This window comes from Phocoena phocoena, chromosome 9 (assembly GCF_963924675.1).
Source record: "Phocoena phocoena chromosome 9, mPhoPho1.1, whole genome shotgun sequence".
Lineage (NCBI taxonomy): Eukaryota > Metazoa > Chordata > Mammalia > Artiodactyla > Phocoenidae > Phocoena > Phocoena phocoena.
The window spans coordinates 84,153,843-84,171,093 of NC_089227.1; the positions used below are offsets into that span (position 1 = coordinate 84,153,843).

The 17,251-nt window shown below is 40.2% G+C and overlaps 1 protein-coding gene across 1 annotated transcript in view; it reads right to left on the minus strand.

The window, feature by feature from the left end:
- COPG2 (COPI coat complex subunit gamma 2) overlaps positions 1-17,251 on the minus strand; it is a 129,366-nt gene that overhangs the window by 30,046 nt on the left and 82,069 nt on the right. The window contains exons 13-20 of the mRNA XM_065884270.1: positions 13,736-13,831; positions 13,194-13,437; positions 10,767-10,842; positions 9,814-9,917; positions 9,201-9,326; positions 8,159-8,221; positions 7,557-7,696; positions 6,821-6,992 (exon numbers count right to left, since the gene is read on the minus strand). Of these exons, the coding sequence (XP_065740342.1) occupies positions 6,821-6,992; positions 7,557-7,696; positions 8,159-8,221; positions 9,201-9,326; positions 9,814-9,917; positions 10,767-10,842; positions 13,194-13,437; positions 13,736-13,831 (1,021 nt within the window). The remainder of the gene's footprint in view (positions 1-6,820; positions 6,993-7,556; positions 7,697-8,158; positions 8,222-9,200; positions 9,327-9,813; positions 9,918-10,766; positions 10,843-13,193; positions 13,438-13,735; positions 13,832-17,251) is intronic.

Below are 17,251 nucleotides of genomic sequence, written 5' to 3' on the forward strand. Positions count from 1 at the left end.
TTGGGAGTGGATTGCAAGCATGCTGTCCCTGAGCTTAGGACTCTGGAGGAGTAAGGCTGAGGGAGATGGAAGTGGTGACTGAGAGGAAGTTGGGTTGTGTGTATGTGAGCAGAGAGCACCGGAGGGGGGTGTCCACGCAGAAGGAAGGGGCAGATGGGATGGGAGAGGACAGTGCAGGAGAGCATCTGGAAGAGAGATGACTGCCCCGAGGGGGGAGGGAGGGCGGACAGCAGGACCCAGGGCTCTGTGCAGGTCCAGACTGAGGGCGGTGGTGTCGGGAGTGGGTCTGGCAGGTGTGGGGGCAAGAGGGCGGGAAGAAGGTGAGAGTGCTGCGGTGAAAGAAAAAGGTCGGAGAATCAGAGGCCGGAGCCTCCCTGAGAGCTGTGTCAGAAGAGTACGTGACAAGGGGTCTGGATGGAAACCTGAAAGGTTACAGGGAGTGATGTCGCGGGGTCGCGCGGCCCGGGAGGCAAGCTCAGCCTGGCTCGTGAGCGTGGGTTGGTGGGCGGAGCGTGAGGATTCAACACAGTGTGCCTGAAGCAGAGACGACTCAACTGGGTTGAGCAGTGGATGGGGGACGGAGAAGGGAGCACAGAGCAGAGGAGATAACTGAATCCAGCTGGAAGGTGAACAGACAGCAGCTTCTTTAAAGAATGTCACATAAAAAAAAAGAATGTCACATGGCTCAGGTAGGACAGTTTCTTTGCTATACATACAGTAGAGAAGGAAATAAGGAGAGATGATGAAGGTGGGCCCCGGACATAGGCGAAATCAGGTGAGCATTCTGAAACAGGTGGTAGAGAAGAGGAGGTCCAATGGCTAAGAAGAGTGAGGAAGGTGAGGCAATGGCACCCAGCAACCAGGGCAGGAGAGGCTTGTTGAGAGGATCAGGGAACACACTGCACAGAGTGTGATAGCAAAGAGCCCAAAGGATGGAGTTGGATGTCGAGGGTCCAGGAGCTGTGCACCCATGAGTGGGCCAAGGGTGTGAGGAAGCACATGCAGGAGGGAGAGGACAGCGTGGGTAAGGCCAGGTTGGAACATGGGGGAGGTGGACGAGGTGAGAAGAGGATGAGCTGGTAAAAGTAGTGGTCTGTGGAAAATGTTGGAGACGAGCCTGTCAATGCAGGGCATGACGACACGAAACGATGGAAGGTCAGACAGAAGCCTGAGGGACCTGAAAAGACACGGTGCTTAGGGATGAATGGGGACAGCATATGGAGTCACTACAGCACATTGCAGACCAAGAAGCTGGAGACTGGGGAGCATGAGGGCAGGTCAAGAAGAGACAGATGTCAAGGAAAAGACCACTGCATCTGTGGCATGACTGACAGGTGGTAGGGGAAGTAGGATGGGATGTTGAAGATAAAGCAGAGAGGCTCTTGAAGACAAGAGTGGGAGAAAAGGCAGAGGATGGGCTGAGCAACGTTCAGTCCACACCCAGCCTGCAAAGAGAGAGATCCTTGGATTCTCGAGTGTCCATGAAGGTGGTAGGCCAGTATTGAGATGGGTCAGGGGAGTCAATGGGAAAAGAAAGGGACAGGCAGCATGGATGAGGGGAAGAACCTCATGAATGTGTGAAGGGCTCAGGGAAGTTAAAGGGGGCTCTACAGAAAAGGGGAAGACAGCTTCAAGAGCTCCCAATCTGGGGACGTCAGCAGATCTCAGGGGCAGGAGGGGTGGTATTGAGGCCAGACAGCAGCTGTACACTAGTGAATAAAAGAAAGTACAGGTGCTATCTGTTGTATCTGTGGGAAAGCACTGTTTTATGGGAAGATAGACAATGTAGAATGTTTATAGAGGGAGAGGCTACAGCATAGCCAAGTACAAAGCAAAGGTGTATAGTGCAATCAATTTGATTTTGAAAGAATTGTATTTAGCACTGGTAAAATATGCCTCCTACAGGTGCTGATATAGTGTTTATACGTTCATTGTTTTTCCAATGAAAATGAGCAGAGGAAAAAGAGAAAAGAAGTGGTTAAAATAAAATTGGAACTAAGTCAACAGCCTTAGATACTTACATGCAAATCATTCTCGGAATTACTAAGGAGCATTATAACGGCTAGGATGCACAGTGCGACCTGTTCAACTTGACCACAGTTAATGGAATAAAGGGAAATGGGAGAAATATATAAAAAGAAATTACCACAAGGAAATTGGTGGGTGGCTGCCTGAAAAATCTATCAGACAATTATGTCGAAGTGGGTAGATTCAAGAGAATAAATGGTCACATAGAGATGAACTCATAAAACAAAATCTGAAGGGAGAGCGTCAGCAGCAGTCCTCGTAACATTAGTGCTCCTGACATCCTAAGATGAAGACACGTGCCAGAGAATGGGGTTGTTTTGAATAATAAGAGTAGGTCAAGGAGTAATTTCACACATTTTCACATACTGAATCCATTTAAAGGCCAGACTGTGAACCAGTTTTTCTAAGGCTACAAGATGGGGAAAAAGGAAATGAGTGGATGTGCCATGTTTATATTGCATTCTGGAGAGATGTTATCATTTAAGAAAGGCAGCAATAAAGATGACAGTTATCAATGATGGTGTGAAATGGGAACATGAACTAGGATAGGAAAACAGGTTCAAAGTCAGCACAGAGGAAATGTTGAAATTTCAGTGTGTTTGAGGAAAGGGAGGTTGGCTGCAAGATGAATGAACAGGTGAATGAGGTCTCAAACTGGAATCTTGGCAAGTCTCATTAACGGGTCAGATTTGGAGGAATATGGATTCTACGGCTAGGCTGATACAAATTCTAGTGATAAAGGTAGGGGAAATGGTGGCTAAATAGTAATGTTCAGCCTATCCTGCTTTTTTATTAGCATTTGAGTAAAAATTCAGATTACGTGCTTAGCTTGGAAGAATGCAAAGTTCCACCAAGGGTCATTAATATGGATCCCAGTGAGTGGTTGGAGGTGCGTCAAAGTAAAAAAAACAGATAAATTTTACTTAACTGAAGCTGTGGATTTAATTCAGATTGTCAGGAGTTAATATGGCTAATACTGAATAGCAAATAATGGAATGGAGAAAACAGATTCAGCGAAGAGATTGGAGTCCATCAGGATCCTGTGGTAGCTCATTAAGATAAAGGTTTAAGGAAATGTAGAACTGCAAGAACTGCAGTATGTATGTATAATATGAAAGAGTTATGAATTGTTAAATGGGAGGCAGCATCCCTAATGAAAAACAGAGAGGGCTTCCCTGGTGGCGCAGTGGTTGAGAGTCCGCCTAACGATGCAGGGGACACGGGTTCGTGCCCCGGTCTGGGAAGATCCCACGTGTCGCGGAGCGGCTGGGCCCGTGAGCCATGACCGCTGAGCCTGCGCATCCGGAGCCTGTGCTCCGCAATGGGAGAGGCCACAACAGTGAGAGGCCCGCGTACCGCAAAAAAAAAAAAAACACACAAAAAAAAAAACCAGAAAGAGAAACTCATATACATGTCCTGTTAAACTTGATCTTAGTATGGATATTTTCTATTGAAGGCTATTTAAATGAGTTATCTAAATTTGTTGAAATGGGAAATAATGATGCAATGAGGACCAAGAGTTCAATAATAAAAGCAATATAGGGATTAGAATGGTTCTGAGTAAGTAATAAAGCAAAAAGGTAGAGTCATTACAGAGGTCCAAAGTGGGGAAAAATTTGTAGAATGTTGCATATATATGTTGTTACTGGTGTAATAAACATTCAGAGGAAGGAACGTTGCTGGATGAGAAAGGACACTAAGAAAGCATGCTGCCTTGAAGGCTTTTCTAGAAATTTTTCAGTAAAGAGTAGTTGTTGGAGGATGGAAGATAAGTAGGACTAAATTGAGACTTACGATGTTGATTACTCTTTCCACAATTTGCCCAGGATTTCAGGGAAGGAGTTATGGTAATATCTTGATGTTGAGTTAAAGTAAATTTTTTCAGATGGCATAGATTTTTTGTATACTTATAAAGTAAGGAGGAGTGGGAAAGTTTAAAGATACAGAAAAGGTAAGAACAGGTGATGGAATAACTTTCTGAGGATATGGGTGGGTGGGTGTCTTTTGAACTGTGAAAGACTTGATTGTTAAAGAGGATAAAAGGAGAAAGTGGATAGTTTCAGAATTGAAACAATAATAGCCTCTATCTATTAAGTATTTACTGTGTGTCTGGCACCACGCTAATCACGTTACTTAATTTCATTTTATCCTTACAACAATCCTAGAAGGTTTACAGAGATCAAATAACTTGCCTATGATTACACACTCAGTGTGTAACAGAGTCAGAATTCAAATCGAATTTATCTATCTCCAAAACCTACATTACTTTCTATTCTATACAGTTTTCAAGTTGAAGGAAATCACAATCTATAGAATTTCTATTTTTTTCTGTGACTATACGGAAAATATATTTTCTGAGATGAGACAAGCAGAGGTGATTGATGTATAGATCTTCAGGTGATTGGTAAAATCCAGAATATCTGCAATGGGAAAATGCTGAAAGGAAGGCATGTGGAAAAGACTCTTATTACCACCTATGCCCTGGTATTTCACTTCTATTCATTGCACAGCAAAGACTTTGGATTGGCCATGGATTAAAAATTTTAGAGTTTCTAACAAAGACTAAAGAATAGAAAGGAGTTTTTTTTTAAGCAGGTAAATGATAGGTAAAACGTAAATCAACTACTAACAAAATTTTAAAAGTCCAAGTGTTGAGACTTCCATTGGAAGAATTCCATTTCTTTTCTCCAAGATGCAATCACAAGAGTTTATAACTAAGTTTTAACATCAACCAGCAAACCCTTTGAATTTAACAGAAAAGAAAGAAAATTCTCCAAATGACAAATTTTTATAGACAAAATACTAACAACCATCGAGCAAAAGAGTCCATAGCCAGCAGACCAAAGGTTGAAACCTCTGGGCTAATTTGTAAGATCTGTTTTAAAAAGAAATTAACTCCACAGTAACGAGGGGTAAGAAAACCTCCCTATGCTTTCTGTCTTAGTAGAAGTGTTTTCTGTTGTTGTTGTTTTCTCCTATACTATATGTAACTTCTGTAATTTCAATATTGTTGTTTTATGTATCTTGATATTGTAAAATTGTATTTATTGTATTCTGTTAGAACCACTCCCTGGTGTGTGAGGCACCTGAGTTATCAGTTATCCAAGTGAACCTGGGGAAATGGGAGGAGCTAGTATTCTCAATTGGGGAGAGCTTGATTCTTTAACCAATGAGTTCAGCATTTTGCTTCCAAAATTAAGTGGCGAAGTAATGGCATCCCTTAAAAAACAGAAACTTAGTGGGAAGTAAAATGGGGTTAGAATTTTGAAATATGGAGAGGTGCCTACTGGAAAAAACTGAAGAAGTATGGTGTATCCCAGGATGATGGCAGAAGCCATAGGGCTACATTAAGACTGGGCCAAGATACTGGTTTAGAATAAGGGTAAATAAAACTAGCTTTATTTACATAAGAGTACAGCCAGCTTAATTACTGGCTGGTGGACATAAGTCAAATCTAACCAGAGGGAAACAGACCAGGAAAGAAAGTGAAGCTAAAAGGGAACTGAATAAGAGAAACCTCATAAAGGGATAAAGGAGGTAATTAAAGGTTAAAGTTGGATGGCCTAATGCTCGAAGGAGAAATAGTGGAGGCCAGATAGGAAAGTGCCTTCCTACCCAGGAGCTTATGGATCCAGGGTGGCCGCAACTGCAGGTCCACCCAGGGCCAGAGGGAACAACCTGGGGTTCAGACCCAGCAATGGTGCCAACTTGAATCTACCTCGTGCTAGAGTTGAGTAGCCTGGTCTATCATCCAACACAGGTAAGATTGGGCAGGGGCTCCCAGAACCAACATCTAAAAAGGGAGTTGGGAGAGGGGCTAAGGGAAGACAGGTTAAGCCCCAAATGTAATGAATGATGACCAGGGATAACTATTTACTAGTGCTTTTACGATTTCTTGTAACTCTGTAACTTTCCCAATATTTGTTAACTTCTATCTGATTTTTCCTGTATTAGTAGTAAAAATTGTTTTTTCCTGTATTAGTAGTAAAAATTGTTTTTTCCTGTACTAGTAATAAAAATTGTTCAAAATGTAAGTGCAATGTGTGTGCTTATTTCAGAGAAAACTGGGTAACAGTTGTGAAAACTCTGCAGTGAATATGGGAAGAAAAGAACTCAGGTGGGAAAATGGGAAAAAGAAATCAAGTACAACAAATACTAGACATTCATAGGTTAGAAGATCTCAAACCCCCAATTTGTAAATACCACTGGCACTAGCAATTGGCTGTTCTTCACAGGCCTCCCCCACCCCACCCCACCCCACCCCCAAGACTGCATACAGGTCAAGCAGATTACAAGCCCTTCTCAAATGTGGATACACAGATGTTGGCTAAGCCACTCATTAGGCTGAGACATACTCTTAGACACTTGCCTCGTGTTACAGGACCCTTAAAAACAATATATTTTATGATGCCATGGATCTACTAAATAAAAAGTCCTTAGGATGCCCTGGAAAGAAACATTCAGGGAGAATTAGGCCATGATCCTTCATAGGAGACATCAGGTATATGAACCCTCACTAGTGGTGACACTGTTCCAACAGAAAGTCTGAGTTCCTCTTTGGGCTACCACTGTATACATCCAGTTTCTGTTTTACAATTAAATGTCCAGCATATTTTACTCAGAAACTTGGTTATAAAATTAATATTTCTGTAAGCAGTAACTCATTTTATAAATATACCATCATTTAATTCCAGAAAAGAAACAAATTCTTGAACCCCAAACATCTGTCCAGACATTTAAGAGCTCAAGTGGTAATGCACTCTTAATCATATCTCTTCCATTCTGTTATTACCTGCTGTAGAGTCATCATCAGGTAAACGAACAAGAGTGTAGCATATTCCTGGTTGATTATAAGGTAGGCTGGGGACTGGGATACAACACAGCACTTCATAGGAATCTGATGGTTCCACCTGCACTGTCACTTTCTCCAGTAGCTGGTCATTGAGAGTATTGGTACAGTCAAACTGAAAAGTCAGCAAATAGGAAAGTTATGAAGGAGAAGAACTGTTTGCAAGCAAGTTGTTCCTTCCCACCCATAACCCACGACTGAGTTCTGGAACCCTCCATACTTTCTAAACACCACGCATGTCTCCCCCTAAGATTTTTCCTGAGGCAACGAGGATAACCTTATTCTTGAGGTCTTTTTTGTTTATATTAACCAGTGTTTTCCTCCTTCCTGAGACTGAGTTCTACCAAACAAGATGGTAGAAGTCTGATAGCTGTCTGAGAACCAAACTGAAATCCAAGTTCTTGGAATGACACACTTATTTTACCCTGATATTAAATGATGATTATTTTTTCCACAGGTTATACTTTATGCTGTCCAACTTCTTCAGACATTTCAGTTTTATGTCTTTTTAAATTTAAATCATCAAAAGCTATCCATCACATCTCTACAGCTATGGAGTTAGGAAAGAAAACCAGATATGCTGCTAAATTTGCTTCTCTACAAAAGGAACGAGAATCATAAACTAAAAGGCGATTAATACTAAACCCCTTAGTGGAGCCAGTTCTGGCGCTTATCTCACCTGGAACACAATATGATTGGTAAACATGTGCTTGATACAACGAACAAAATATTCTGTCTCTGCTTCTGTAAGTTGAACAGGCTCAGAAGACTTGAACAAGGGTCCTAGATTCATAAACTCAGGAATGACAGCCAGTTGTTCTATCAAGAAAAAAGGAAAGAAAAGGAGGAGGAAAGTAAGAAGATAGGGAAGACATTACTCTGGGTGTCTAAAATGTTTTAAGTTTCCATAGTCTTACTAATAGTTGAACACTCAACTAATGTGTCCCCAAGCTTTAGTGAAATAATCTTTTAAGTAAGAGTTTATACACTCAATTACTAAAAGCAACAAACAGACAGACAAACTTAATTCCTAATTTCATAGAATTTGAATTCCCTGATACAGAGTAAGAAAAGCATTCTCCGTAAGCTGGCAACTGGAAATTGGAAAGTCCCACAGACTCCAGGTAGCGCCCGCAACTGTAAGCTAGGACAATCAATATTCGGCCATACAACGATCTCCCGTACTGAGAATTAATCAAATTGAACAAAAGTAGTGGCCTTCATTATACTTACAATGCCTCGGGTGCTAGGCTACTGCTTCTACACATCAAATCATCATACCTTGGAAAATGTCTTGCCTGGAAGGAGCCAACTTCTCGGGCTTAGTAGCCGTCAGTGTGATTTCTACAAAGACAAGTATGAGCAATCAAATGAGCTTCCCTCCTACTATCAAGCCAAACATGCAGGCAGGAGGTGAGGACAGAAACGTTAAGCAGATAAACGTAAGGTGCTAGTGCTGAATCATACCAGGAGGTTCTCTGTCATCTTTTTTGGAGGAACACTCAAAATGTATTTAGTGAACATATTTTATGAAATAATAAAGTAAGTCCTAAAAATACAAAATTTGCTTTAATGGACCGAAATGTTTTTATTAATTACTCTTAAAAGGAGGAACAGTTTATAAAACAAATCTCGTGATTCAAACAGGAAAAACTATTTATATAGTACCAACAAAAAACCTAAAAATGTTGAAAGCGTAAGCTCTTTCATTTTCGGTTCTAACCACTACACACTTTGTTCCTTTATTTTTTTAAGCCTCCAACAGAAAAATTAATTAAGAAGTTAACTAATATCGGAAAATAAAAATAAGAGGTGACAGCACAATTACTGCTCTGAAACACACGGTGACAACTAACTTCAAACGCTGTAACACTTAGCATTAAAAAAAAAAAATTTCAATCTGAGTCACAATTCACATTCTTGCTTTCATGAGAAAACAAGGGAAAAAAATTTTAAACCCTAATTTAAAAAGAATCATCCAGGGGGCTTCCTTGGTGGCGCAGTGGTTTAGAGTCTGCCTGCCGATGCAGGGGACACGGGTTCATGCCCTGGTCCAGGAAGATCCCACATGCCGCGGAGTGGCTGGGCCCGTGAGCCGTGGCCGCTGGGCCTGCGCGTCCGGAGCCTGTGCTCCGCAACGGGAGGGGCCACAACAGTGAGAGGCCCGCGTACCGGGGGGGAAAAAAAAAAGTATCATCCATCTTAGTTCTGTAAGATTAGAAGCAGTGACCATTAAAAGAAATATTAAAGAAAATATGCTAACAGTGTATTTTATTGGTGTAAAACTACTTATACATAGAAAAACTAACGGTGTTCCCCTTACCTGCTTTCTGTTCAAAGACAGCAGCCATAGCAAGAGGAATAGATTTCATATCAAAGGGCTTTTCTGAAGGCTCCAGTGTGTACTGGTGTAAGGCTTTCTCCATCCCTGGTACAGAGACTGTCAGACCTATGAAACAGAAAACTCTCAGCACTACTTCTTGCCAATCCTAGGACCCAGATAGGCCCAGATTTGTAATATTTATCTAAGCTTTCTAAAGAAAACTATAACCACAGATTTTATAACCTAAATAATAAAAAATAAAGGCTCTTATAATTTCATCCAAGGAAGCACAGGAGCAGAGCATAGGAATTTTCAACAAAATAGAAGTATCTTCCAGAAAACAAAGCAATGGAGACCCATGGAAACGATGATAGCATAAGGGAAAAAAAGGTAAACCCATCCAAGAGGGAGCTCAAGGAGGATCAGGAAAAAGCAATATTCTTTGGGCTTTTACATACTTTAGGTCTCCCTAGAAATGGAAGCGCATTCAAAGACAGAAACCAAGCATTTTGCCTAGTGAAGCCAGCTCATATGCAAATCATCATGGATATGCTTCTCAGACACCATTTGTGGAACAAAAGTGTACTTGTCTCCATTCTTGGCTCTCACTGACCATTGAAGATATATGTAGCGTTCAGCGCCATCTGCCTCTGCTGCAGCACGTTCAGATAGAAGGTAGCTCTATCCCGTACCTCATCATCAGTATCCATCATACACCTGTCCAGGGATACAGAAGATACATGTCACAGCACCTTAATGATTTCCAATAGCTTTACCACTATACCTAAAGGACACGATCCAGGCCATCTGATACTGCCTTTATAAAAGAGCTCAACAACAGCCAACGGCAGATCCTAAAATCTCCACAAATATCGGGTACTGTTCTCAAATGGTAAAGAAATGGTGTCATTATGAATCAGAAGCACTACATAAGTAGGCATTAAAATAATTAGGAAGGACACAATAACATAAAATAGCAGTTTGGAGTCTATTCTTGGATCTGCAACCACATGACCCTGGTAAAGATTTAGACTTCGAATATAATTTAAAAATGGTAATATTATACTTTCCAAGGATACTAAAAAGCATTCCGAATCCAGGCATTGATATCACTCAAATGGCAATTTATTTGATTTAAACCAGCCAGCCTTTGGCTTGTAATTTTTCTGCTTCAATTACAAGATGTAATCACAGAGTGTTTGCTAAAGCAAGTCTTTTCCTCATCAAATAGGGAGTCAAGGAGACCATGAAAAGCTGGTATTTTCAACTCTACATAGTGAATCTCTTTGAAGTTGGCCCCTGTTATACAAATTGAGGCACATGTATTTAAGTCACTTCCTCAAAATCATGCAAGAGAAATTAGAAGTCAAATTTTACATGTACTTAGCACATGCAAAATTACCAGAAGAATAAGAAAAATGCCATTTGCCCTGACTCCATCAGCTCTACTCTTAGGTCCTGCAATGCATTTTGATATGGTACAATGAGGAATTCTCTATTCAGCCACATGGCATTCTTATTTTAAAAAGAAAATAAAAGAAAAGAAAAAGACATTCTTTTAATTACCTTTGTAAGAGTACTAGGATACTTGGGAGAAGATTCTCATTCTGAGCCCCAAATTTAGCCAAAGCACTCACAGCAGCTGTAATGGAGCATAAAACAAAACAACATGAATATTGGCTTCTCAGAGTCAAGCAGTAATCATTTAAAAAAAAAAAATTAGAGGAGTGTCCCCGTGTTCAGTTGGAATAAACTCTTACTGTTTTACTGTGAGTTTCTTGATCTTATTTCCTTGATCCATTTAAGCATAAATAGAAATCAGCAGGCCCAAGAGAGCTCTAAGTAAGAAAACTTGCCATGCATTGAGGAAAAAGGATCATATGTATTCCTTATATGAGCTATCTTCCAGTCCAGCTCCTTATATACCACACTGATTAAGCTCTAATCTTAAACAACCAGCCCCACACATTAAAAAACAAAAACAAAAACCCAAAAAACTCTACTATTAAAAGTCACTGTATCAACAGAGGTTTACTGCTTACTTAACCTTTGTCAGGAGTTGTGCTAGATGCTGGAGGCAGAAAGACAGAAGACATCAAGGAGTTGTACTCCAGTGGGAAAGACAGGTAAGTAAAGAGGTAGTTAGAACATAGCACAGGAAGTCCATGGTAGGACTATATCCAGGGTACTACGTGAGTAGAGAAAGGAACGTAAGTCAGAATTGGAGGAGGAGGAGACAGACAAGGAGTTGACACTTATTACTTGAGCTAAAGTCTGAAGAACAAATACAGTTAGCCAGAGGGCAGGAAAAGAGCATTTGAGGGAGAGAGAATAAAAAGTACCAAGGCTCTCAGGCCAGACAAGAAAGTGTGGCAAGATCCTGGGACTGGACACAGCTGAGCAAGGCTGAAGCACTAGACCTGTGCTGGAGAGCAGGAGAAAAGTGAGAGACTAGAGACAAAACAAAATTCGGTTATGGTTCAACCTCAAGGCTATTATTAACGGGTGTTAAATACAGGATGAATCTGTGTATTTGTAGCAGAGTGTACTACTCTAAATTTGTGAGATTTTGTGTCTAACGACCACTTTGGTAGCAGAGTGTGGAGAATATACTGGATATGGGCGAGACTACAAGCAGTCAGACTAGTTGGGCAACTGAAATGGATGGGAGCCTAATGCAGCCCTCAGGAAATCTACGAAAAAAGACAAGGAAGAAATGCATTTTGAGGAGATAGAATGGAAAGAACTTTGCCAAAGGATAGATGGGGGTTATAAAACAATAGGGTAAGGTTCTAGCCTTGCAACTGAGTGGATGATATAGGTGAGGATTTCTGTTTGGGATAATTTGGATTTCAAGCTGAATTTAAAGTGCCTTAGATAGCTAGACGTGCAAGTTCACGAAAGAGACTGCAATGCCATAGCATATCAGCAGAGCTCTGGAAATGATCACCAGAATGAATGTGTATGTTGAGAAGACAAACCCCTAAGGAAAACTAACGTTTTAAGGAACGGAACAGAAGCTCTATAAGTAAGACTGAGGAGTGATGGAAAGATGCAGGCTATTGTGGAAACCAAGGGAAGAGAGTTTCATGAAGTGTTTAGGCCAACAGTACATCAAATTGACTGAGGTGAACAAGGGTAAGAACATTGAAGTGTCTAACTTGATTTTCCAACTAGCTTATAAGTAATTACCAAAAAAAATAGCTTCAGAAGATTTTTAAGGGAGAGAGCAAGATTATAGTGAGTTGAAGAGAAAATGGAGAATAAGTTCATAGGGGCAGCTAGTAATAGCTCCTACAAGGTTACATAACAGGGAAGTATGGTCAGTAGCTAGTGAGAGACATTGGATCAAAGGAAGGCTTATAGTTTTAACAGGGGAGATTTGTACCAGTTCACATGCTAAGGGGAGGAGGAAGTAAAAAAACCCTAAGCCCTGTTTAAAAAGTCACTTAAAAACTACAGAGGGCTTCCCTGGTGGCGCAGTGGTTGAGAGTCCGCCTGCCGATGCAGGGGACACGGGTTCATGCCCCAGTCCAGGAGGATCCCACATGCCGCGGAGTGGCTGGGCCCGTGAGCCATGGCCGCTGAGCCTGCGTGTCCGGAGCCTGTGCTCCGCAACGGGAGAGGCCACAGCAGTGAGAGGCCCGCGTACCACAAAAAAATAAAATAAAATATAACTACAGAGGCAGAAAGACACACAAATTTCACAGACATTCATACTTATGGCCATAACTTGGAAAAAATGGATGACGCCATCATAATCTTCTGTCATACCGAAAGTCAAGGGTTATTTGTCTCTGATACAGGCAGAAATCAGGATGGAAAATGGAATACAAAGAAATAGCTGTACATCTGGGGCTTAAGTGTGCTCCAAGATCCCACCATCAAATAGACGTTGCAACTTCATTTTCCAATTTCATTACCACCCCCTTGAGTTAATAAGCATTTCACAAAATCAGCAGTTACACCATTATTAGTGTTGCAATGACTCACCAGCTCTGACAGCCTCATTCTCCAGTACCACCCTATTAAAAATAAAGCGGATATACTTGGAGGGGACAGGCGTTCTGGGGCCCTCTTTGCCCAACAAATGTAGAATCTTAGTAGCCAGAACAGTGTGTTCACAGTCCTCAATGAATTCACAAAGGTGGGCTAGACCTGCCTCTTTACTCTCAGGGTTCTCTTCCACAATGCTGATTATGCAGTCCACAATGGCTCGCTTATATTCAAAGCCTCCCTGGCAAAAGAGAAAACTGCCATTCATTCTGAGGATACTTTTTGGAGAAATGCTTATACTCCAAGGCTCATGCTATAACATTCAGATTTCATTTCCCTTCCATTATGAAAAAAACAAAAGCGTTTTTTTCCTCCAAGTGGGAAAGCCAAAGCAACAGCATGTCTAGTAATAAGACAGAAAACAGAATTAGGCACATTATTTGAGATGCATACTGAGATGATAAAGAAAGCTGCTTTAAATACCATGGCATAAGAATTTAAGAGAGCAACTTCACATGATTAAAAAGTAGTGCACCTACGTCATCTCGGAGCATGTTGGAGAGGAAAGTCATCATGACGCTGTGCTTTCGAGGGTATTTCTGACAGAGAGCGCTAATTGCCTGTACAACCACCACCTGTAGAAAAACAAACAAAAAGGACATGCACCTTTATAATGACTGTACAACTACCACCTAGAGGAAAACACAGAAAGGACGTTCATCTTTATAACTTTAGCTACTTATTTACTGTAAGCTAAGAAGGCACTATAGTTAACTAAAATAACAATAATGGTTCTTCATGAAAGATAAGCAAAAGAGACCTCAGAGGAAAATAAAAAGCAATGTAAAAATGAAGTGTATTCAAGAGACCTCAGGGCTTCCCTGGTGGCACAGTGATTGAGAGCCCACCTGCCAATGCAGGGGACGTGGGTTCGAGGCCTGGTCCAGGAAGATCCTACATGCCGCGGAGCAGCTGGGCCTGTGCACCACAGCTGCTGAGTCTGCGCTCTGGAGCCCGCGAGCCACAACTACTGAGCCCACGTGCCACAACTATGGAAGCCCGCGTGCCTAAAGCCCGTGCTCCGCAACAAGAGAGGCCACCGCAACGAGAGGCCTGCGCACCACAACGAAGAGTAGCCCCTGCTTGCTGCAACTAGAGAAAGCCCGCGAGCAAGCAATGAAGACCCAGTGCAGCCAAAAATAAATAAATAAAATTAATTAATTAAAAAAAAAAAGACCCCACCCCTTTACTCCAAGCAAATAAGCTTTGAGCATATTTTAAAATTTTACATTTAAAATTTTCACATATAAATTTTAAAGTGAACAGTAAAGATAAAAAGCTTAAAGACTCATTTCCATAGAAGAAATAGAGAAAGTTACCAAAGAACTATTTCACAAAATGGTTTCTAGGAAATTTTTACCACAACTTTAAAGACCAGTGTCAAGAAGTAAAAAGAGTGTGAAATTTTACCCTACTTGCAAGCTAACAGGTTAGACTGCTACAATTTCATGGATGCTAGAAGAATACACAAGAATCCTGGATCAGAGATGAAAGACAGTTATTTAATGACAGCAGAAGCAGTAGCCAGGATATCAGCATTTGGGGGTCAGTTTCCTAAGCCCCAGTTACCATAGGACAATGCAAAAAGGGCCGGATAATACTTGAGCCCACAGTAGGCTGCATTACAGGAGATTTTGAGATATGGAACTTGAATATTTTACAGTGGGCAGTAAGCATGCCAGTCCTCTATTCAGAAGGGAAACATTACCTTTATTATACTAGGCAATGAGCATGTTTGCTTTTTGCTCTAGAGGCAGGACTAGCTGTATCTTCTAGGGCTGTATGGAAACCGGCCATTTACTACTTTTAGGGAGATGCTGTATCTTTTGAGACTGGAAGAGATCTTGCACTACACAAAGGGAACAAAACTGGTACAGTAGGAAACAAAGGGCAGTTAGTGCCTAATTTGCGGGGTGTGCAGAAATGCAAGAAATTTATGGAAGACGGGAGAACTGTCTGCCAACCAGATAGTCCCAAATCTATATATGTTGTTTCAGAGCATAGAAAATGAAAGAAAACATCCACAATCTTTTATGAAGCATTGATATATAAACCTAATAAAGATGGTATACATACAAAAAGAAAAATTACAGATGGAAATCATTTATGAACATTGATGCAAAAATTCTAAGTGATACATTAGCTAACAGACTCCAACACTACAGTAAGAAAAGAATATGCCATGATGAAATGGAATTTATACTAAGAATGCAAGAATGATTCAACATTAGAAAATTAATATCATTCATCAATATTAATGAGTCTGAGGAGAAAAATCATGACTATATCCATAGATGTTGAAAAACCTTTGATAAAATCCAACAGTCATTCCTAATAAAAATTCTTAAAAAAATAAAACAGGAATGGACACTTCCATTTTACACACACACACACACACACACACACACACAAACACACACACACACACACACACACACCCCTCAATCGTACTGCCAGCATATTACTTAATAGGGAACCCCAAGAGTCATTTACTTTAAGGTCAGAAACAAAACAAGGATGCTACTGTCTCAACTGTTATTTGACATTATTCCAGCACTATTAGCCAATGCAATTAGACAGGAGAAAACAATTAGGGGAATAAGAATTAGAAACTAAAAGACAAAACTATCTTTATTTACAGATGATATAACAGTATAGCATGGAAACCCTAGAGAATTTATGATAAAACTAACTCAATAAAATAATTCAGCAAGGTAGCAGGCTGTAAAGTTAAAATGCAAAGATAATACTATTCATATACACAAATAATAACTAGTTAGAAAACACAATGAGTAAAAAAAGATTTATAACAGCAACAATAAAGTACATAAAAGAATTTTTAAAACATTCAAATCTAATATAAAAAATACTATAAAATATTCATGAAAGGCACAAAAGTAGACTTGAACAAATTAAGAAATATCCCTTTTCTTCATTAGGATATCTCAACATCATTATTTGTTCTCCCCTAAGAAAACTTATAAATTTAACATGATCCCAATAAAAATGCCAATGAGGTTTTTTTGTTTGTTCATTTTGGGTTTTTTTGCCACACCATGCAGCATGTGGAATCTTAGTTCCCCAATCAGGGATCAAACCCGCACCCACTACAGTAGAAGCAAAGAGTCTTAACTACTGGACTGCCAGGAAGTCCTGAGATTTTTTTTTAAATGAAGCTAGACAAGTTAATACTAAAATTCATAAGGAAATATAAACATGTAAGAACAGCTAGGGAAACAATGAAAATAAAGAGCTATGAAAGGAGACTAACAGATATTCAAACATCCTTACAAAGCTTCTATATTTAAAATAGTGTGTAGTAATATTCAAACATCCTTACAAAGCTTCTATATTTAAAATAGTGTGTAGTACTGGTGCATGAATAGGTAAAGAAAACAAAAGAACAGAATAGAAAGCCCCCAAATAGACCCAAGTACATATGGAACTTTAGTATATGATAAAGGTAATATCTCAAATACTGGGCAAAGACAGAATTTTAAATAAAATTTTGGGGGGCAACTGGATAGTCACTGGAAAAGGATAAGATTAGATCCACTTCTCATTTTACATACAATAATAAAATCCACTGGATCAGAGATTTAAATGTAAAACATGAAACTATACATATACTAGAAGAAAACATGGGTGAATTCTTACACCCATTCAGATTCTATAGTCTGAAGGGAAAGGCTTTCTAACTATTACTCAAAGGCCCAATGTAATAAAAGAAAAGATCAACAAAAGAAGATGTGGCACATATATACAATGGAATATTACTCAGCCATAAAAAGAAACGAAACTGAGTTATTTGTAGTGAGGTGGATGGACCTAGAGACTTTCATACAGAGTGAAGTAAGTCAGAAAGAGAAAAACAAATACTGTATGCTAACACATATATATAGAATCTAAAAAAGAAAAGTGGTCATGATGAACCTAGGGGCAGGACAGGAAAAGATGCAGACCTACTAGAGAATGGACTTGAGGACACAGGGAGG